General features: G+C 38.0%; 1 protein-coding gene, 1 long non-coding RNA gene and 2 other non-coding genes across 14 annotated transcripts in view; 1 reads left to right on the top strand and 3 right to left on the bottom strand.

The window, feature by feature from the left end:
- EPB41L4A (erythrocyte membrane protein band 4.1 like 4A) overlaps window positions 1-7,678 on the top strand; it is a 102,133-nt gene extending 94,455 nt beyond the window's left edge. For all 11 annotated transcript variants that reach the window (XM_026673181.2, XM_087958059.1, XM_087958064.1 and 8 more), the window contains exons 19-23: window positions 2,699-2,746; window positions 2,834-2,902; window positions 5,023-5,133; window positions 5,806-5,887; window positions 5,977-7,678. In XM_026673181.2, coding sequence (XP_026528966.1) covers window positions 2,699-2,746; window positions 2,834-2,902; window positions 5,023-5,133; window positions 5,806-5,887; window positions 5,977-6,105 — 439 coding nt within the window. In that variant the 3' untranslated portion in view covers window positions 6,106-7,678. The remainder of the gene's footprint in view (window positions 1-2,698; window positions 2,747-2,833; window positions 2,903-5,022; window positions 5,134-5,805; window positions 5,888-5,976) is intronic.
- Window positions 7,679-11,862: 4,184 nt separating this feature from the next.
- LOC113415678 (uncharacterized) lies at window positions 11,863-17,429 on the bottom strand. The gene is made up of 4 exons (XR_003371348.2): window positions 17,154-17,429; window positions 16,530-16,691; window positions 15,139-15,190; window positions 11,863-13,116 (listed from the first exon to the last, which is right to left on the bottom strand). It is a non-coding gene; the product is annotated as an uncharacterized LOC113415678 (long non-coding RNA).
- LOC113417726 (small nucleolar RNA SNORA13) lies at window positions 14,944-15,065 on the bottom strand. The gene has a single exon (XR_003371671.1). It is a non-coding gene; the product is annotated as a small nucleolar RNA SNORA13 (small nucleolar RNA).
- Window positions 15,952-16,092, bottom strand: LOC113417718 (small nucleolar RNA SNORA13). The gene has a single exon (XR_003371670.1). It is a non-coding gene; the product is annotated as a small nucleolar RNA SNORA13 (small nucleolar RNA).
- Window positions 17,430-17,815: the final 386 nt, after the last annotated feature.

Here is a 17,815-nt window from a genome sequence, read left to right on the forward strand (position 1 = left end):
AAACATAATTCTTTCAAAGCAAAAACATAAGTTTTAGTGTTTCTCCTGTTAAATAGCCAATTTGTTCCTTTTAGTAACAAGGATGAGTGGAATGTATCCAGTCTCCACAAACTGTCTTTTAACCCTTTATATAGCATTCCTAAACACCTTTTATACATGGTTTGAAATAATAATAAAAATGCTATTGAATTTTGCTGTTATCACTAATATGAGGAGGATGACATAAGTAACATTTATTTTCTGTATATTGTGTTGGATCTGTATGTGATTAGATCTAATTAAACTACTTATTCAGGGAAGCATAAATAAGACTACACAGTTTATTATAAATCAGAGTATCTTTTATCTATTATTTGCTTGTGATTCCCCCCTCCTCCAATGGTTCTTCAGCAAAAAGGTCTAAAAAGTCCTATGTTGGAGGGAGATGCATAGCTTAAGGATGCAGTTTATGACTACACTGAGGTTTGAGCTACTTATTGACCTGAAGGTTTTGTTTTGGATGGATAATGGCGGCTGTAGGCAATTCACCGAAGGTTTCTTTCAGTATGAATTGTTTATGCTTGGTTCCTAGTTACATTACAGATTCAGAAGAGGATGCTGATCCCTCAAGATGAGGGCAGAGTTCACAGCTGCTGCTTTGCATGAATGGGTCTCTGTGAAAAAAGAAGAAATTTAGCATTAGGGATTGAGAAATGCTATTAAACCTTCCCTTTCCTTCTTCCACACTCCTGCACTAACTAATGTTCCTTAGGCAGACAGGAGTACAGAGGACATAGAAAGGAATGTACAAAGATTGGGGCGAGGGGATCAAGGTTGAAAATGCAAAAATATGAAGAATATCTCTTTGCCCAGCAAGAAAATTTGGGCTGCAGCTCTCTTATCTGAGAGCCACTACCTTTATTTAGGTCAATTGAAAGTACAGATAATACAGGTAATCCTCGATTTACGATCACAATTGAGCCCAGAATTTCTGTTGTTAAGTGAGACATTTGTTAAGTGAGTTTTGTCCCATTTTACTATCTTTCTTCCCATAGTTGTTAAGTGAATCACTGCAGTTGATAAGTTAGTAACCGGATTGTTAAGGGAATCTGGCTTCCCCATTGACTTTGCTTGTCAAAAGGTTGCAAAAGGTGATCACATGACCTTGGGACACTGCAACCATCAAAAGTATGAACCCAGTTGCCAAGCATCTGAATTTTGGTCACATGACCATGGAGATGCTACAAAGGTTGTAAATGAAAAATAGTCAGTGCCATTGTAACTTTGAACAGTTACTAAATGAACTGTTGAAAGTTGAGGACTACCTGAGGTTTTCAGGAACTGTTTCATGCAGCAAGGTGAAAATAAAAAATAAAAATAAGGTGAGCAGAAAGAAAAATGTTGAGATTAGTTAATTAGCAAATTTCTACACTGCCTATCTTACCTAAGTAAATGACCAAGATCATACAAGCACCTTCACAAAAGGTATAACTCTTTTTCCACTTGATTTTGAAACATTTTGCCTGATATAAACAGTTCTATGAAATTATAACACTTGAAGTTATTTAATGCACTTTGCATTACAGGTAGTCCTTGACATAACAACCAGTCCTTGAATGGCTGTTCATGTGATCATCATTGCAGTCTTCTGTGCTGGCTTCCCCAGAAAGTCAATGGGAAAGCCAACAGGGAAGTTTCAAGTGGAAAGGATGGAGGATTTTAGGTCCATTCTTACAGCACTCCTAGGGATTTCTCCCATACAAAATTTCTCAGCAAGATGCAAGAACAAACCTCAAATCCTGAAGATTTGTTATCTTTCTAGTGTTAGAAAACTAGTGAATGCCTTAATTCAGAACAATGATGTTTGCTTTCTAGCCTTTCTAGGCTAAGAAGGCTAGCTAACATAATCATTCTCACAATAGTTTGGAAGGTCACTTTTCCAAATTGTGCAGTTTGCAGAAGGAACCTTCCTACGATTGCGAGAATGGAACCCACTTGCAGGATGGGGCAAGGTGGCCTTGGAAGGAAGACTGTACCTTGAATTGGGTGGGTGAACCTGCAGAAAAAGGCAAGGGTTAGTGGACCTAGGCATAGTTAGGCAGGGAGAAGGCCCTCTCCCCGGCACTCAACAGCCAGCACAATCAGTTAACAATTACAACTGGAAGAGCTGGGATTGTGGTTGTTAAGCAAAACAATCACATGGATGGTTCACTTAATGATTGCTCACGTAATAAATGTCTTGAGATTCTGGTCCCATTTGTTATTGTAAGTCAAAGACTACTGGTGCTCATAATTTGCTTGGTTGCTTTTGAAGTCAAGTAATTTTTCTATGAAAGTGATATTAAGCTATTAAGGTGGCATTTTTTTCAGAAACAAGTTTACTTGACTAGAAACTAGTGTCAACCCTGATTATACCATTAGTTGTTTCCACTTTTAACTTTCCCAACACTTTGAGACGTATGAGATACCTTAAATAATTATTTTTTAATTAGAAGTTTAGTCAACACATCTTATGAATTTTGGAGGAAGATAAATAGTGATTCATCTCATGACTTTTGTACTCATAAGATGCCATTTCCACATATAAAATTTAAAAATTATTCCTGTGCTTAAATATTGATTGAGCCATTGTTCTTAGTTGTCATAATTTAAAAATTTTGTATTTGTTTATTATGTAAACTGATAATAAATAAATATATATATATTTGAATGCATATAGGAGAAGCCCAGATGTTCAAGCAAAAGAAGAATTATGGAAACACATTCAGTAAGTATTTCTGCAAGTATGGATACCTATTAGATAATATTTTTTATCCATGTGATTTTTTTAAACTTTTAAACTTTTCTTTTCCAGAAAAGAACTCATGGATCCATCTGGCCTATCTGAGGACCAACTAAGAGAGATTCCATATACTAAAATAGAGTGAGTTTATTTATTGTACAGGAGTTGTGATGTAATGTTGTCCCAAAACAAATATATATGAGGACATAATTTGAAGCTGATCATACAAGATTAAATAGGATGGCAAATATCAATCTAAATTTTAAAGGCACAGATCTACTCTGTTTCTAACATCTCAGAAATAAATGTGAATTACTAAGCGTCTAATTATATATAATTACATCCAATAAAAGTGAAACAATTACTCATCTATGTTTTGTTTGAGTTTCACTTGTGTGGGAAAAGTCCTAAAATGTGGTATTGCAGAAATCCCTCTTAACCTGTACCTTAGTTGAGTTTGGCTGTGATATGGGAATTGTAGTCCAACATTTTGAATGGCATCAAGTTTAGAAAGCCTGTCAAACATATTCCTTTCAGCATCAGGCATAGAAGTGGGCTTTTCTGGAGAAAATCATATTTTATTTAGGAACTTGGTTATTGCTCAATATTTTGAGACTTGAAGTCCATGCATCTGGAGGGCATTCATTAGTGACAAGTGCCTTCGGCATTAAATTGTATGATAAATCTAAATATGGGAGGAAACTCCAAATCCTTATTCAGGCACCAGAGTTGTTCATATCAATTTTAGTCCCCTCTGTTTTCCATGTTACCGGGGCAGATAATGGATTTAGACACGATTGCATCAAATTTAGCTTTAAATGATCTAATTTCCAGTGATTTTGTTACACGCCCTGTTGAATAATGGATAGGGTTTGGGAGAATACTTTCAAACTATCTTTCATTTTAAAGTTTTTAAAATGTACTCTTACTCTGATCATCCAAACTGACTCTTTGACTTCCTTGACCTTCTTTCCTCAGCATAGCATCACTAATTGCCAAAGCACAGTTGGCCCTTTCAGATCAAGCTTCAGTTTCATTCCAGTAATTGGCCATCTGGGATTTCCATGTGGTGATGTGAACAAGTGCTTCTGACAGGATTTGAATCATGTTTTGCATCACAATGTGATTCTGACAAACCACTGAATAGGAATAAAGAATAGTGGTATAGGCATGAAAGCTAGACATGAAACATTTCCTTCAGCATATTTATCTTTCGATGTGCATGCATGCACATGTCGTTTCAGAAGGCTTTAATCTCAAGATAATGCTATTGAAAATGTGTGAACAAGAAGTGACTTTTAAGGCTGGAATAAATTATAAAAGTTTCTCAATGGATTCTGCTTAAAAAAAAAAAAAGACCAAAGCATCAGGGAATGGTCTGCTGATGTGTTCTTTCTGTCAGAAACATATTTTTGTGAGAGATTAAACCTTCAGAGTTTACACAGCTTATTTAATTTTGTGGGGTACAAGTTTTGGATCAAAGATCTTATAAAAAGAAACATTTAAACCTTTATCCTAACAATTTGTGTTATAACATTAGAAACAGAGCTGCATGTGAAAAATTCTAACCTTAAAAGAGATAATATTATTGCACTTCACCCATTGTTAACTAGTTAAAAGGATGCTGATGGAATAATGTATAAATGAGTGAATAAATGAATGAATGAATGAATATTTATATGGCCTCATTGACTATAGGTGACTCATTTCATTTTTCTAATTTTTTAAAAAAATGTTAGTCTCTCTCCCCACCCCTCCCCAACCTTCCATCATGTAACGGCTTGCTTCCTATAGTAAACTGGGCCAAGGAAGTGTGAGTTGTATGAACTGGAAGAAGAGTTAATAGACCCAGTTAGCTAAATCCAAGATTTAACTCTAAATTGAACCAGCTCTAAGTACACCCAGCCTTGCACATTTAACTAGCTTCTCTGTTCACTCTGCCTATTATGGAATTAGTTAATCCTAATCTTTTCAAAGGGGCCTTGCAAAAATAGGGAATCTCTAGGCATTGCCTGTCAGTGAATCTTTTGTCTTCATCTTCCTGTGACTATGTGGAAGTTTTTGTTTTGGTACTGAAACTTGACTATATCCTTTTTCTATTTTGTTGGAACATAGTATATACACACACACACTCATTCATTTATAAATGAATTTGGTCATAGATGTAATACTTTGAAGAAATGCTTTTTCTGTTATAATCATCTTCATAATTCTTATGAACAAATAATGATTTGGTCCTGGAAATTTTATTTCTTCATTAGGACTCAAGGTGATCCTGTTCGCATTAGACACTCACATTCTCCTCGAAGCTACCGCCATTATCGCCGATCCCAGTGCTCTGATGGGGAGAGATCTGTTCTGTCAGAAGTGAAGTATGTTAATCACCGAGGAAAGTGGATGGTCATTTGATAAACATTACAATGCCAGTTATAAGGCATGCAGTTTATAACAGGATGCTCTGGGTATATTTGCTAGAATATTTAATTTTCTGGGAAATTATTCAGGATCCACTCTGATCTAATAGTTAAGGTACCAACCTAGAAATCATATGAGTTTTAGTAGCCCCACCTTTCAAGATGGCTGGGTGACTTTGAGCCAGTCCTCTCAGCCCAACTCACCTCACAGAGTTTGTTGTTTGAAGAAAATAGGAGGAAGAAATATTAGTAGGCATGTTTATTGCTTTAAGTTATTTATAAAGCTAACAGAAGAATTTTTTTTTAAATCTAAATATAAAAATCTGGGTAAGTGACCGGCACTTTGAATTCTTCATTCTGTGATGACCAAAAGGGAATTTATGCCCTTACTGACAGGGAGATGGATCTCTTTGTTTTCAAAAATAACATACTCTGCTAGACATTCAAATTAAAAGGTAGGCCTCCTCAAGAATTTCTAATGGAGCCAGATAAAAAGCATACAATTATCTCTGAAATATAGTGTAGATAAAAATCAGCAACTGAATGATTTATACAAAGGCAAGCATCTTTGTAGTTCCTTCTTTTAACTCCATAAGCAGTGTGCATTTTGAAGTTTGCTTTCTTTTCCAGTGCCAAAGCAGACCTTGTGCCCCCACTCCCGGTTACCCGCTCCTCAGATGCTCATTGTCCCACCACTGCAATATCTCAGCAAGTTAGTAATGACTTTTAATCATGCTTGAATAGTTAAAGTGCAAATATGTTTTAAATGGTTTTAATTTGTTCAATATTTGTTTACTTCAGCGGCGAAATGGATCTAAGGACAGCCTGTTAGAAGAAAAAATACAAACATCTATGAACAATGTGGACAGAAAACATAGTGCTAAAACTATAAAAATTGTTCCTGCATCAAGGCTCAAGATAGAGACCTGATTTTTATCACACACAAGACTGTGGAAGAATGCAAATCCAAAATCCAAATAAACACCTTTAGTTGAGGATCTTTTTTAAAAAATTAAGAAAGTATAAAATAATTTAAAGAACATTCTGGATTGCTGTGGAGAAGATGCTGTTTGAATTTCAGTGAAGAAGAAGACTGCTGCCACCATGAGAGTAAAACTAAAATGCAAGTTATCCAGATTGTATTGGATGTACAGCATAAATACATAATTTAAAAATGGAAGCATCAGTAAAAAAAAAATTCAAAGTTACAGTGCATTTTCAAAGGTGCAATAGTAGAGGTTCTTTATTTTAAGGGCTGTAATTCATATGCCTATACTTGCCTAGCAAATACACTACTCCTTTATTATTCATAACAGTGTTGAATTTTTTGCTACCTATTAGAACATCTTTAATACAAGGAATTAATGAAGAGCATTATTCAGTTATGCAAACCCAGATGCCCTTTCAATGAATTTATTACTTTAATTCTTAGTAAAATAATGTTTAAAAATACAATTCAGAATATTGTCTAAGTTATCAGTATACTTACTTGGGTTCTCTAAGCACTGAATAGTAGTAACCAATATAGAGAACATGATTTTATTTGAAATCTATGGCAGTGTTATAAATCTTTTAAACAAGTTGCTATCATATTTGAGTGAAATGTTAAGCCAGACTCCTTTTTTCTAAAACTTTTCCGCAACAGACCCGATAGTGAAGTTACTGAAGAAAAATGACTGAAATTTTCTTGTTTACTCCTTTGGAGGGGCATGGAGGGTGATAGTCATATAATGTCCGCAATTAATTTGATTTCCTACTGAGAATTAGTAGCTTGCTGAATGTTGACAGTACAGTTTTGCAGCACTTGGCAATAGGGAAAAAAAACTTGGAGAACTGTGGATACCTCATTCCTTGGGTATATTTGCAGTGATTCTGCTATTTAATTTACAAGACTACTTCCAGCAAAAATGAATATGGTTATTTCCAGAAAGGACTGAAAGAAATAGTAAATTATACATGTTGTGCAAAATCTTCCTGAAGTCCTTGTTGGGTAAGATGATAAAAATAACAGAGAACATTTTCCTAGTTAATTTCCTTGAATGGGTGGATTAGTTGCATTGTCTTCACAGGAAGAAAAGTGAGCCAATTTAAACAAAAAAAGGATCCAAGAGAAATAAGATTTAAAATTTCTGCTACTATGTGCACTTATTTACATTTCTTAACTGCTTTGATGATGAGCATTTATAAATACAATCCAACTGGAAGACATGTTGAATGTAGGAGAGAACATAGATCTGCCTATCTATAAATTAATTGTAGAAAGTTCCATCTGAAAGGGATATCATAAAATGCTGCCAGAGCAGCAAATTCAAAATGACCATCAATAAAAGTGCTCCCAAAATGGTTGCACAAACTCAATTTTTGATGTTGTATGTGTCTCAAGAGTTTTAAGATTTGAAAAATACATCAATTTTGACAGTGCTGATTTGAGCAAAATTACAGTAGGGAAAATACATGAAATGGATTTGCCATTGCTTTCTCCTATTAAATACGATTTAATTCATTTTTGTAGATGTTTTTCTCTGTGTTTGATCATTTATGGAGAATCAGTATTTAACATTTCTTTTTTAAATGAATGGTTACTTGTGCTGTGTACATAAAAAAGATACACAAATTGAGAAAAATAAACATCGTAGTTTTCAATCTTTGTTCACTAATGACCTGAGTAGTAATTTGCAGTCAGTTGACCTAAACTCAATCAGAAGTAATATTAACTGAAGTTGAATTAAAACTTGATACTATATTAGTATAGGTAATTACAAAACTTGATATGCAGTTACAACACTGAAGATCCCTAAAGGGACTTTTTATACATTTCATGGCATAGAGGAAATCAAGATATATAGAGATTATTCTTGACAGCTTTACTGGAAATGTCGCAAAAGGAATGGGCTTGAATAATCTCCACTATCAAAACAGTTTTCAAGATCATTTCTAGTAGCTAGTAAATTTCTCTGTATTTGTGTTCTGTTTGATTTTGATTAACCAGTGGAATAGCTTGCCTTCAGAAATTGTGGGCGCTCCATCACTGGAGGTTTTTAAGAAGAGACTAGACAACTCTATGAAATAGTAAAGGTTCTCCTGCTTGAGCAGGGGTCTGGACTAGAAGACCTCTAAGGTCCTTTCTGATTCTATTCTAAAGATTACACATATCCCTTTCAACTTAAGCAAAGTCAAGCACAGACCTGACGTGGCCCTCAATGAAATTTAGTTTGGCACCCCGACCTATTTTGTTTCATTCAAATCAATGAAAGGTAGAGCACTGATACTAGTGGTGTAAGATGCTGAATCTAGTCCAGGGGTGTCAAACATAAGGCCCATGGGTCAGATCTGCCCTGCGATGTGATTGGATCTGGCCCGTGGGGCCATCCTGGAAAATATAAGGGGCTGGCTCATGTGGCTTCAGCCTGGTCTATCCAATCCGAAAAGGAAAGATGCCAGCAGTTTGGGGAGTGGCATCAATCCAGTTGGCCATCCCCCCCCCCACCGCACCGAGGTCAAGCACAGACCTGATGCGTCCCTCAATGAAATTTAGATCTGCCCTATCCTCATCCATAGAAACTCACCAGACAATTTCAGCCAGTAATTTATCTCAGCACAAGATAACTATCAGTAGCTGTTGTAAGAACAAGTGGTCAAAAGGACCATTTTTGTTGGAGATGTTATGACATAAATCTGGCTACTAACAATTGTGTGGAATAAGAGCTCTCAGTACTCTGCAACACAGTGTAAGTTTTCCTTTCCCAGTAAAAGTAGCCTTTACTTTAGCAGGTGCTCTTTTTTTTTCCTACCTGCTTATGTACATGCATACGATAAATTGACATAAATGTTCAAAATGCTCAGCACTTCAGCAGCTATGGGTGACCCTTGTCCAGGTCTTATTTTATTACAATTTTTCAATACAGTAATATACAAAACAAAAATAAGACAGAAAACAAGAAAAATGAAATGAAATATGAACAAAACATGTGCCTTCCGTCCTATTGAGGAATTGCCATCTAATTCTTTATCTTCGACCGTTAATTCCAGATGTGGAAATCAATTCAGACTTCTTTCAACAAAATCTCCATAAAAGATTTCCAATCATTCAAAGAAAAAAGTCCTTATTTTTTTCCCCTGACCAAATTTGCCATTTCCTCAAGTTTAGTTCATTTTATAATCCATCTTGCCTTGGCCAGGTCTGACTTGTACCAGCTTACCCTGAAAATTCAACTTGCCTCGGGATTTTTATCAGCCTAAACTTGGGGCAGGATGTTTAGGTTCAACTAAACCTTCAACTGTTTTGTAGGAAGGTAACAAAATGCATGCTCCTCCAAGCTGGTGATAAACAATTTCTTACAGTAATTTTTTTTCCCCTGCCAGCTAAGGCCTTCAAAACAAGGGAAAAAGACAAATCCACTTGTACTTCACAAACATGGAGCCAGATGCTGAACAGATTATAGTGGTGTTATAAATTCCATATCTGGGATGCCCTTTGAATAAGCTTTTTCTCCTGCTCTTCCACTTAAACTAACAGAATGAAGAGGTTTCAATTACTTTTAATCCCTTTCCCTTTCATGGAAAATAACACAGTAGATTTGGCTCTGTATTCAGTGTAGGGGAGGGGAATCTGCTCAGAAGGCATATCGAGAATCACAACCAGCCTTACCATTGTTCAGTCATGATACAGTCAAGCCATTAAAAGGATCTTGAATCAGAAATATCACTTAAGACTTATATACCGCCCCATAGTGCTTTACAGCAGGGGTCCCCAACCACCGGTCCCCGGACCGGTACCGGTCCGTGGAACATTTTCTACCGGGCCGGCGGTTTGCTGGGCGCTGCCATCTTGTTTCGATGAGAAAGTTTTTTAAAAAGACTCCAATGTTTCATCTTTCCTTTCTCCCAAAATGAAAAGACGAAAAATGAACTGCATAAAGTTCTGCTACAGCAGGCATTCGTTCCCCCAAAAAGGAACTCACAAATTACAGAACAAAATAAAAAAAAGAGAGGTAGGACCAGGATATAGGCAGACGCAAAACTTTATATGCAAAAAATAGCCAATCTGGGCGGTTAGCCCTGAGGGAAGTGGGGGCGGGGCGGGGAATGGTAACAGCCGGCATGCATTTTTCAAAAACCACACAGGTTGCTGAAAGACAGAAAGAGTGAGCCGAGTAACATTTTGTTGCTTCCTGATTGACTAATTTCAAGCTCCCGGCTGCACTAATCGGGCAGGGCCGTGTCGCTCACGTGACCTCCAGGTGCGAGATTAAATTCAAACGGCCGTGTAGGAGGATATCAGGGAGTCGGTTGTGCCGCTTGTGCGGGAGAATCTTTTCATTGCAAGGCAAGCGGGTGGGTAAGCGCCGTGAGGTGTGGGGGGGTCAGATGGGGTGCCGCTGTTAAAAAAAAAAACCTGAGCGAAAACAAATTTAATTTGGATTTAGTGGAAGGACAAGTTTTCCACTTTGTTGGATGGGTTCTAGTTGAACAAATGAAGCCGAAAAAGGGGGCTCTTGCTTTGGGGTCGCTCGGCTGGCCTTGCCTTGTCATGTGTGCTGATGCCGGTACTGGGCCGCAGATCATTTTGTGATGCCGGTACTGGGCCGTGGCACAAAAAAGGTTGGGGGCCACTGCTTTACAGCACTCTTCAGTCAGGGGTGTCAAACTCGCAGTCCAGATGTCACATGCTGGCCACAGCCACCCATTTTAGCGAAGGGGGAAAGGTGATACATGACACTGGGGGCTTGACACCCATTAGATAAACATAACTGCTTCTGCAGTTTTATGAAAGTGTATGTAACAATAATATTGTCTTGCTTTCTGTTGTCTTTAGTTTATTCGTTAGTACTTTTAGTCTGCAAATTATATGGTCAATAATGCAATCTGAAAAGGTGCTCTGTTTCTGAAGGGCCTGATGTTTCTTTTTGCACTTGCCCTACCAGGTATTTAAATATTTTTCCCTGGATCTGATAGTTGGCACTGCTGAAGCCACTGCTGCCTGCCTGCTTCCTTCAAGATTACAAAAATAGCCTGCAATAATTTCACCTCAATTATTTGCAATTTATAGGGCCATAACTACCAAGATTACTAGAAGCTTTAATAAAGAAAAATTTGAAGCAATGTTAAACAAGTTAAGGCTAGTATGTATTCTTTTTAAACTCTTCTTTGCATGTGTATGCCAGTTGGACCACCCATCTTCCATCATTCAACCACACATTGGCTGAAATTTGTCTCTTATTGCAAGTCTCAGCAAGGAGCAAGGTCCCAGAATAGCATATCCGCTCAACCCTCCCCAACCAACTTCCTTCTGCCCCAAGCTGTTACTTATGCCTGCACACATTGTTGTCAAGGAAACCTGTCTTGGCTTTTTCTTTGCACTTACTTTCCCCTTGGGCCAGTTCTGTCCAGAACAATTGTATTTTCATTAAGGAGCATTTCATTCTGCATACAGACTAAAAGATGTGAGATGCACTTGTTTTTATTTGAGCAGACTACCAACACTAGCTTTGTATATAGAAAAGTTCATATATAGAATCATCTGTACGTCTATCAATGTATTATTTCCCTACATATGACAGATGTGCAATTCTGGAAATATGTATCCCCAGGTGATTGAAAATTGACACTGCGGGTCATAGGCATGCTTAGTGTAATTAGGAATATATGAGATCACAGCTTGCAAACAGTCACCCAGATGCTCCTCAGTTAATGTTTTCTGTTTAATGACTATATAAATTTTAATGCCAAGACATGATTCATGCAAATACACCCATCAAAAATGAAATTGCATATTTGCAGCAGCATTTCCTAATGGAACTTTTATGATTTTAACTAGAATCCAGAAATTATGGCTTGAATTTGCTTTCACAACTGAGCCATTTTAAGAACTACAATCTTCAGCTCTATATCTTGCAGAGTGACAAGAGATAGTCCTAGACTTACCACAGTTGGAACCAAAATTTCTGTTATATGCTATTGAGGTCATAAACTGAGTCAGACATAATTTTATTTTTACAGCAATCAAGTCATGATCATTAAGGGAATCCAGCTTTCTAGAAATTGGCAATTACGACCACATGACTGCAGGATGCTTCAACCAGTCCTAAATGCAAGCTGGTTGGCAAACACCCAATTTTCAGGATCCTTTACTCAGTCAAAAGTAAAAAGTAAACAGCACCACAACCTATGGCCTATGGCCATATTCATAGAAATCTTATAAATTACAGAAGACAGCTAAGTCCAATAGCCAAAATTGCTCAATGCTGAAACTTTGTATACTTTTTTCAACAATCAGATTTAAAAATACAGCCAAAACTGTTGGCTGTGTGGTGTGGTTTGGGTGCTGTGTGTCAGGATATGAAGTTTTTGGAATAGCTGTTATGGAGAAGGATGTTGAGTAGCTGTTTCTCTTCTGCTTTTCTTAGTATTGAGATGCTGCAGTGTCCTGGCCTTTTTGAACAGGGTTTGGAGTTTCTTTTGTATGTGATGGGGTGGTTGCTTGCGAAGCAGAAGATGTAGTCCATGTGTGTGGGTTTGAATTAGATTAGAATTAGATTTCTTATTCTCTGTTGTCTAGTCTCCATATTTCAACATTGAAGAATGAAAGTCTGTTGTCTGTTTCCTCTTTGCATGGAAATTTGATCCCAGGGAATATATTGAGTAGGTGGTGTTTCTTCAATTTGGGAGCATTTGATGATGGTGGTGCTGTCATCAATATAGCACGTCCAGAATTTTGGTTGGATGCCTCTTTCAACCTGATGCCATTTTCAAGTTTCCCTCTCCCTCCCTTTGGGAAATAAATTTGCAGGTTTAAAAGATGCCAGAGCACTATTCTTGCATTGTGCTGTATATCTAGTGCAGAGTTGCTGTGAAGCTGCCTCAGAACAATGGTTCTTTTGCCAGTCTTTGTACAAAAAGCCCATCTTCTCTCTTTTACTTTCTGGCTCAGTCATTCTACAACTACAGGGAGCAGAAAATACATGCATTTACTCAGTAGCATCCAAAATATTAAAAATAACCAACAGACAAAAAAGCTGTTTGACTGTTTGAATATTATTATCGAGATCAATGTTGAGCTTGATTCCAAGATAATGCATCACGCTGGTGTTTAAACCAATACCCCCCCACTAAAGCAAGGATTACTAGTATGTGTGTGTGTGTATATATATACACACTGCCCTTGTCCCACTCAATACTGCCACACTTTCCTTTTAGTTCTCTGCAGTTAAAGTACTTGTTCTCACCAAGTCCTAAGTCTACTTATGTCAGTAGAAACAATGGCAGACTGCAGCACTGAACTCCTTGCTTCCAAAGATACTGGTGTTATGTCTGCAGGAGTAGCTGAAGCCAAAGGCCATCTACTTCCTCCACAAGCTAAAGTAAGCTGAGCAAGAATGGGGAATCAGTGGCTCTCAAAATACTGCTGAACTACAAATCCCAGCACAGCAATGAGAGATGCTGAAAGCTTTAGCTCAACAACTTCCAAAGAGTCAGTTTCCACCTTTCGCAGTCTTGCTGCATAATTTAGCCAGATTTTGTTGTCTGCTGGATTCTTTTTCTTGTCTTCCTAAAGGGCAAATGTAACAGTTCTAAATGTACTGGATTTTTTCCAAATAGTCTCATAGGAGGCTTTGCTGCATATTCCATCTCAAGCACAACACATGTGTAGATTATTGATGAAGAAAGAAAATTTGAGATGTTACTTGAAGCATAGGGAGAAAGAGTGTGCATGTTTAGAAAAAAATTGTAATAGTAAGAGACATGCTACATTTTATTTGCAGTGGAAGACCAAAATGAGAAAGATAGAGGCAAGGAAATAGGTTGACAGAAATGGTTAAAACCAAGAATGAACTATGATAGAATTTTTAAAGCTAAATTCAAGCCTCTTAAGCTTCCAAAAGCCCCATGCAATATTTCCCCTTCAAACGGGGGAAAATGTAATTTGAAGCAAACAGGAACAATCACTTCACAATTCTCACCACTTTCTTAAACATTCCAACATGTCTTTCCTGAGGGTGTGAGCAATTTCAGGAGAATATGTTCAATTTAAAAGGAGTGTTGTGAACATAAACAACATTTTCTTCTTCAGATCCCGATCACTACAGAGTCCTGGTAGCTCATGATACTGTGCTATTCCTGGAAGTGGTTTAAGGGGAAGGGAAGGTAGCAACAGGAATTAAAAGCCTCCCAAAACCAAGCCATTCCTATTCTGACTGATAACCCATCTAAAAATTTGAAAAATGTAGCAAAATTATGCCATTGTTGTATGACAGTTCTGCAAATTTCAATGGCGTATTTGCAAATTGTCAAGGAACTACAACTAGTGTGCTATAGGTAGAAGGAGAAGCACTGCACTGAAGTAAAAAAAAAAAAAGTTTTTTGGCAGAATACCTGAAAAAAATCAGCAAAACTGTATCCTGGCACACTCCTATGCATTTTTTAATATTACTGTCTCAAATAGCACCAAAAGGTATACATTTAGAAGACAGAAAGGTCAAGGGAATCCATCGGTCGTCTTAACTGTACAATGTTCACAAAAATAATACATAATATAACTAGCTGCCAATATAAAAATAATTCCCAAACACAGGTATTCTTTGAAAAAATTACAGTAATGATATTAATTGCATGCCAAAATATAGATGAAATAAAAACCATAGGAACAAAAGACATATTTCAGATATATTCTGACTTGAGACAAAGAATGAAGATATCTATGAACTGTCAAATTTTAAATATGTAACTATCTCCTGCAGATGCTGAATGAGCATAATTTTCTTCAAAGGAGTATGTTCTAGCTGAAATGCAGAGAAAAATGAATAATCAATTCACATGACAGCTACAGTTGATATATGCCTTTTCTGACACCACATTCACCAAAGGCAGTGTGAATGGGCAACACAAAGGCAATATGTTACATCCTGAAATTCTAATTTTTAATCTATTATCTGATAAGAAATAAAGCTTTTGTAGAATCCATACCTGCATCCTAAGAATTACTTTCATTCAAAATGACAGCTTTGTCTGCTTACATCTGAAACACACACAAAAAAATGTTGAATCTTTAGATCATTCTTGTATTGCTGCAAACATTCTATAGTAGTAGTAAAATCTCATAATTACAACCTGAGCTAAAGGGAGGGAAGAGAAAGGAAACATTGACAAATATAGTTGCCTCCTTAGTTGTGGAACCCTAAATATAGAAAAACAGCTATGGAATTCTGCTTAAGGAGCTGCCCAAGCAAGTAGCCTACTATGAAAATAATTTCTTCAGGAAAACAATTTGTTTACTATTGCAGCTTTCCTCTATGAACAAGTGGTCTATTCTACATGAGGCACTTATATCATTTTTATTTCTCTCAACAACCCTTAGGTAAACTACATAAAGAAATAAGAGGACGGCTCCAAAGCTGTATAATTAATGCGGACAAGTTCCTGAACCTAAGTTTTCCAAATCCTAACCACTATATCACAATCTTTTTCAGTAAAATTGGACAATTATTTTCCCTATTATTTTCTGGCTCTGAAGATCTGAAAATAGTAATGCTGTAGTGATCCAGATTCAAAGTGGGAAAAAGCGATTCAGGGCATGCAAGGTGTATGCATGTGAAACACTGGGGATCTTTTTCAATTGATTGTCCCTCTCAGTGATCCTAGCATGGAACAGATACTTTATCAACTGCACTAGGAAATGTTTTCAAAAGCAAAGAATTTTTATGTAAACATAGCATTATTTTTAAAGCAACTTACACAATGGTGTATTTAAAGTTATCTTTGGTTTTAGGGTAAATGTAGTTTTGTTCCATATGCAGCAAACTCCAAAGGAATAATTCCTAGTGTTGCAAAGAAAAAGGCTGCAATAGGGAAAACTTGCTTTATGCCTTGTTTGACACCACATTCATTAGCAACCAAAACGAATGGGCAACACTAAAGGCAAGAACAGAAATCAACTGCACAAATGTGCTTTACATGCTCGCACATCATGCAGTAAAAAAAGGCATTGCTTTGTGTATGGAGTTTATCAAGAGTGTCATACTCAAACTGCCAAGAAAATGTGAAGCTGTAGCTCAATGCTTATCACCCTCAGCAACTTTTAAGACACAGGGACATTCACTACTCCCAGAATTCCTCAATCAACAGGCTGGGGAATCTGGGAGTTGGAATCCAAGTATCTTAAAAGTTGTTAAGGTTGAGAATTATTGCTGAGGCTCAACTCATCAGCAAGGCATCAAATTAGGTAAAAGTCACTTGGAATGTGACAAAAAAAATAATCACGCTCATGCATTATATACCCCCGGGCAAAACCAATCGCCTTCGAGCCAAGGGTCTCGAACCAGGCGGGCGCAGGATCTCCCCGTTGAGTTCAGACTCACCACGTGTTTCTACTGGTCTCGCGCTTTGCAATCGGCGGCCAGGCCACGCGCCTTTCCAGCGGAACGTCACGAGGGGTGCCGGAAGTCGTCCCCGCGCTCCCACTTCCGTCCTGGGAGCCTCCGAGGCTTTCGCCGCGCGCCTAGGCTGGGGCGCTTCGTTGCCTGAGAGACAAACGGAAGCGCATTTTCTGATCTGCCCGCGCGGATTTCTTCTTTCTCATTTTTGCGCCGACTTAAGTTCTAACGGCGCGCTGCATCGAGCGCTTCAAGCGGGGACGAATGCAGGAACCTTTTATAGTTGCAATCCTAACTATGCCCGCTCCATAAACCGCGTCAAAGGGATTAGTGGTCTAATGGCGATGCGGGAGAGCTTTACTTCCGCGGCTCAAGTTACTTGCGAACGAGATTTTTTTTTTTTTTTTGCAACACTGCAAGCCTGGTTTCCCCGATCCCGAGGCGCCGCGCTTGATCCACCCGCAACTCCGGAATTGTAGCGCAACCTTCCCAGAGCGGTTTCTTAGCTTTCCCCGGCCCTAAAGACACCGCCTTGTCTACGCGGTCTTCCCTCCATCCTCTCCTAGGCTGGCCTCCGCCCGCAGATCTTTCCTCACCCGCTTTGCTTACCTCCATAACCGCCGAGGCAAACCCGGTCCCCTCGCGCGCCAGGCAGAAGGATGGCCTCCCTTGCCTTCGGTTCCCTTTATGCTTTGCTCCAGGACAAACCATGCCAGGCCGGGGGTGTGTGCAAAGGCAGGCAACTTCGCGGTGAGAAGTTAAAAGAGGGAGGAAAGAAGGCCCAGCCCTCGAAACCTGCATGTGGAGAGCGCGCGAATCGTCCTTCCCTTTCCTCTGCAATGAGCGAAAGAAGAACAGGGATTGTAGCAGCTACGGATGGCTCTCTCCGCCCCCTTATCAACGGTTGACAAACCACGGAACAGAACATAGAGAAATGCATTTTTTTTGTACTACTGTAGCTGTAGTAGTTCCTGCATAGGTTTTTTTTTAAAAAATATTTTGAGTCCAAATGAATTCTGGGAGTTGAAGTCCACGCATCTTAAAGTTTTGAAGTTTGAAAAATGCTAATTTAAGCCACGTATGTTTTCAAAGTAATTTAAAAAAGTATAACGAGCGCAAAATCCGGTTTCCACCCTTTTTTTGTCCCACGTGATTATATCTTCTTTGATTACATGTTAAAAACATCTCTAAAGGCTTTTAGAAAAAAAACTTGGAAAGTTCTATGAGCAGAATAGGACCACATACATTTGAATTGGAGCCTTTAGTTTTCT

The sequence above is a fragment of the Notechis scutatus genome, chromosome 2, assembly GCF_049901735.1.
Source record: "Notechis scutatus isolate UNSWTSFEM ecotype Mainland chromosome 2, rNotScu1.2, whole genome shotgun sequence".
NCBI classification, from domain to species: Eukaryota; Metazoa; Chordata; class Lepidosauria; order Squamata; family Elapidae; genus Notechis; species Notechis scutatus.